Source organism: Lotus japonicus, chromosome 4 (genome assembly GCF_012489685.1).
Source record: "Lotus japonicus ecotype B-129 chromosome 4, LjGifu_v1.2".
In the NCBI taxonomy this organism is placed as follows: domain Eukaryota; kingdom Viridiplantae; phylum Streptophyta; class Magnoliopsida; order Fabales; family Fabaceae; genus Lotus; species Lotus japonicus.
The window spans coordinates 41,627,920-41,632,972 of NC_080044.1; the positions used below are offsets into that span (position 1 = coordinate 41,627,920).

At 45.9% G+C, this 5,053-nt stretch overlaps 1 protein-coding gene across 1 annotated transcript; it reads right to left on the reverse strand.

The window, feature by feature from the left end:
* Positions 1-2,086: 2,086 nt before the first annotated feature.
* On the reverse strand, positions 2,087-3,199 carry LOC130712762 (uncharacterized). Its single transcript, XM_057562580.1, has one exon. The coding sequence runs from the start codon at positions 3,197-3,199 to the stop codon at positions 2,087-2,089; it is 1,113 nt and encodes a 370-aa protein (XP_057418563.1).
* Between the last annotated feature and the right edge of the window lie 1,854 nt (positions 3,200-5,053).

Consider the following 5,053-nt stretch of genomic DNA (forward strand, 5'->3'; position numbering starts at 1 on the left):
TGCCCCTTCTTCCCTCTCCTCTTCTTTCTGCGCGGGCGAGATAAATGTGGACATCCCCTAGAAGTAGTTTCCCTTTGTTTCCAGTTAAAGAGGTTAGTGCTATCCTCCACCAAGTTACTCAGGCGTCGTTTCTGCTCATGGGTGAGCCTAGGCTCAATCGGCAGCACACCTCTACTGGTTGCATCCATGTCCCGGCTCTCGCCATACTGCTCGCTATCTGTACGCGTAAGGAATCCGCCCTGACTTCCCTCTTTCCTTGTCCTCTTCGCCTCTTTGCTGCCTTGCCTTTCTCTGTAAGATCAAGCTTTGATCTAGTAGTACAACTCTATGTTTTGATGATTACAAGTTAACCTTTTGATATGAACAATTGTGGTACTCTAACGTGTTTTTCTGAGTGTGCTATTTACAGGCTCTGACCTCAACTCAATCTCACACAAATCAGAAGCACTGTGTATAAAGAGCGACCCAAGCAACGCTTTCGCATTCACCATGTTCAGTATGAACAGTGGAAAAGCTTCAGAAGTTCTGAAGTTATACAAACTCTGATGTGGACTCAGTCACTAGAAGTTCTGAAGATCCAGAAAGTCTGATAACCAAGAAACACTGAAGGCTCAGATATTCTGATGGTGTAGAAGACTCTGAAGATCCAGAAGCTGATTAGTGAAATTCTGATGTCCAGAAGCAAGATACTCTGAAGACCATGTACTTCCCTCTGAGTTCAGAATCAGAAGAAACAATGGTCAGAGGATCTGGGCTTTCCCTCTGACTCTGATCAACCGGCTTCACAAGTTCCAACATGAAGCTTTCTCCTGATCAGAAGTCTCCTAGGTTTAAAGGTCAAGTCGCTATCCAAGTACAAAAGCAACTGTACCTTCCTGACGACCTACCTAACAGTCTCAGACACAGCAGAAGCTGGATTTTCCAGAACTGCCCTCCAACGGTAGCATTTCCCATGCAACGCTCAACCCTAATCCTTGGAGTATATAAAGAGGCTGAAGACTGAAAGAAGCGGCTAGAAGCATTCACATACGCGCAAGACAAATTCAAATTCTTCTAAGCTTTCTTTCATCTGAAATTCATTGAGTTTACTATTAGCTTTTTAGAAGCAAATCTCTTGTAAACAATTCTTTGATGAACAGTTTGTTTAGTTCCTTTAGGAGATCAAGGTTGATCGGATCCTAGAGAAGACTAAGAGAGTGAATCTTAGTGTGAGCTAAGTCAGTGTAATTGTTAGTCACTTGTAGGTTTCAAGTGCAGTTGTAACTCTTACCTGATTAGTGGATTGCCTTCATTCTAAGAAGGAAGAAATCACCTTAACGGGTGGACTGGAGTAGCTTGAGTGATTTATCAAGTGAACCAGGATAAAATCCTTGTGTGCTTTTCTATCTTTTATCTTTAGCACTTAAGTTCTCGAAAGATTTGTCTAAATCTTTAAGGTGGAAGCTTTATCTTGAAAACGTTATTCAAACCCCCCCTTTCTACCGTTTTTCATACCTTCATTCTCGTGTGTCCGCGTCGCTCTGGCTCTGTGTAGCTGGACGCTCTTGCCCGCCTTCAACTACCTTAACCTCATGACACTTGTGTCCGTTGCCGGCTCCTCTCTTACCATTGAAGTTAAGGCTACTGTTGTAGCACTTCCTCGCCTCTTCTTGTTCTTCCACTATTCTCCCTTTCCTTCCGCAAAGCAGTGGATACCTTGTCGCGAGGTGGGCCACCGATATTACTGCGTGGAGGCGATTTAAAGTGTTTCGTCCTATGATTACGCTATAAACCGCTGTAACCTGTAGGACCAGATACCTTATCCTTAGGAGCTCGGCGTCCTCACCCACTCCAAAAACTGTGTCCAACTCCACATAGCCACGTACCTGAAATTGCTTTCTCGAGAAACCCACCAGGCTTCCTGTGTATGGCGTCAAATCCTTGTCCGTCAGCCCCAACTGTTCGAACGCGTCACCGTAGATGATATCTGTTGACCTGCCTTGGTCCAAGAGCACCCTCTGCACATTGAACCCATTAATTCTTACCACTACCACTAACGGATCGTTTGTATGGGCCTTGATTCCCTCAAAATCTGCGGATAATACTACTATATCTGGATGTTGGCATCCGAATGGAGCAGGATATCCCTGGACCGATGCCGCCGCCTCTTCCCGCTTTTCCCCTGCCGCTGATGTGACGATGTCGCCGTAAGGCCCCCTGTGATTGCATTAACCACTCTGGCTATCGCTCCACCCCTGTCGTCAATGTCTTCCTTGGCTTCCTTTCCCCTCGCCATATTTACCTTCTCACCTCTCGCATTTGGCGCTCGCTTCATGTTGTCCTTGTACAACCCATATTCTGTAACCAGTGGTTGCCTCGCCTTGATCAACCGCCTAATTTGGCCCTTCAGAGATAAACAGTCACTGGTGTTATGGCTCCCCAAGTTATGATATTCACACCACTTGGACCGGCCCTTGACGTCGTGCCAGGGGTCGATTCCGTGCTCGCCATCCTCGCCTGTTTCCACAACTGCCGCCTCCAGGAGTGACTTTTCCGATTCATCGCCCGCGCTCCCCTTTGGCCTCTTTCGTTGGCGAAAGTTAGTTGCCCCCCGAGAACGCTTTCCCCTGAATTCTTTAATTAATTGGCCAACTTCCTTAACCTTCAGCACATTACTTGCTTCCTCGTCCTGTATCCGTTTCCTCGCCAGCGACACCTTTGCTGCCTTCAACCGTTTCCTCTTACATGCGTCGTCTTCTTCTTCCATGATGTGATTTCTTGCTCGGGTGCATACCTCTGTCATCGAGCGCGCTAGTCTCCGATTCAGCTCGCAGCTTAGCTTTCCAGACGACAATCCGCTCTTAAAAGCGCATACGCATGTCCGAGGGTCCGCCTCTTCAAATCTTACGGACGCGGCGCTGTACCGTTCCACGTACAACTTCAACGTCTCTCGCTCTGCCTGTCGAATCTGAAATAGATCCTCGACCTCGCCGGCAGAGAACTGGCTTAGGAATTTCGACGCAAAGTCGCGGAACTTCTTTATGGATCCCTGTGGCCGGGCCATAAACCAGGTCATTGCTGCGCCTCGGAATGTGGACGAAAGCATTCTACACTTTACCGCATCAGAAACCGCGCTTATCGCCATCTTCACATCGAAACGTAGCAGATGATCTTGTGGATCAGTTCGTCCGTCGTACGCCTCCAACACGAGGTTTGTCATACCGTCCGGTATGGCCACCTCTCGCACCGCTACCGAGAAAGGCGCAACCTACGCAACAGCCTCCGCCTCCTTCTCCTCCTCATTCCACTGCTTAAGGTGATAGTATTCCAATTGCTCCTGTAAACACTCATTTTGCAGTCTTAAGTCGCCGCTCAGTGCTCGACGTGCCTCCGCACAGCGATGTCTACCCAGCCTTGCGGTGCGCGGGGAAGAAACGTGGCTCCGCTCCGGTTCCTTGCTATACCGTTGGCGAAAAAATTCCATCAGGCTCCGTTGATGAACCACAAATTCTACCAAAAATTTTCAAATCGCAGAAAACCTCACAGAAAACCGAATATTTCTAAACCAAATTGCAATCCACGTAGTCCGGGAATCAAAATCTACCGTTCCCACAGACGGCGCCAAATGTTCCATCCTGAACATTGAGATGAGGTATAGTACCTAAGGTGTAAGGAACGTGATGTGAGATTCCTAGAGAGAATGAGAGCGTAACCGCTTAGAGAGAGAAAGTAACTGAATTTCGAGCTTGTTATTTCTCAAATGAGCTAAGAGTCCTTTACAATTGGTACTCCTCCCCTATTTATAGTTGGGGGAGTTGGGCTTTGCGCCTCTAAATCATCCTAATAAGCCAGTTGGGCCTCCGGAACAAAGGCCCAGGTCCTTGATGCGCTCCTCGCCTTAAGCCAGCGTCCCTAGACGAGGGACTCTGGGGTCTCGCCCAGTCCAGGAAACTCAAGATTAAGCAGAGTAGGGGGAGTTTTGAGAAATGGCAAACACATAATCTTGGGCTACTTCTTAAAGGTAGTGGATCACCTATGAGCTTGTAAGGTAGAGGTAGTACTAGAAATATTTAATGCTTTAATGTTTTTCTCCGAGTTTTCAACTCAAAAATGTCATGATTGACTCAACCCTTGCAGTATGATAGGTGGATTGCTCTCAAAATGTCATGCTGCCTAGATGGACTGGATAACCTTCCTTCTCTTTAGATTATATCTACCTGGAATTCGATCTAGTACATTTCATGCAAATACACAAGCACTCGAGGGAGAAAGTGCGGACCAAACATCCTTAAAATTAAATTCCACTTCCCCTAAAATAGGCTCTTGTAGCACCTTGTAGGTGGTTTTCACAGTATAGGCTCCTTCTGAATTTGCAGTAGACAACCACCCATCCAACTTTCCAGCCCATGGAGAGAAAATAGAAATTGTTTGTTTTGATGAGTTGAAAAAATAACTTAGTTCCCTTCCTTTTTTTTTATAGGTAATAAGAATTATATTGAATAGAAGTACAAGGGGTACTTCAACCCAATACAGAAAAAAAAAAAGACAGACTAATAACTAACATGTACAAAACAAAGACCCTAAAGTGACGAAACTACCCCACCTAATACTTCCAAGAAAATAGACTTACCAAAACAGGCCTCATTAAAACCTTTTTAGGATAAAACCCCCTTTGAAAAACCTAGCAAGGAAAAAGAGTACCAATTTTGAAAAGCCAACAGGTTATCTTCAAGGAAGCTTACAGAGAATTCTAATACCCCACCCCAAACCCAGCTGCCAAGCCTTGCATCCAATTCAGTTCCCACATCCAAGGCACAATTCGTTAAATCACTGTTAGGTTTTCATGTTGTAGTCTCAAGGTACCCTTCAACAAATACTCCAGCAGATAAGTATAATACTCCTGGTAGCCTACTTCTCTTGTAATCACCAAAGCCATAATGAGAAAAGTAGCTTTAGTACCCCCAGCATAATTCCGCAGCCATCTCAAGTTACTGCCCCTCCAGCCTTGAAAATTGACACCAAGCTAATAGAACCAAATGCCTTGCACCTCCAAAATTAAAAGACACGAGCCACA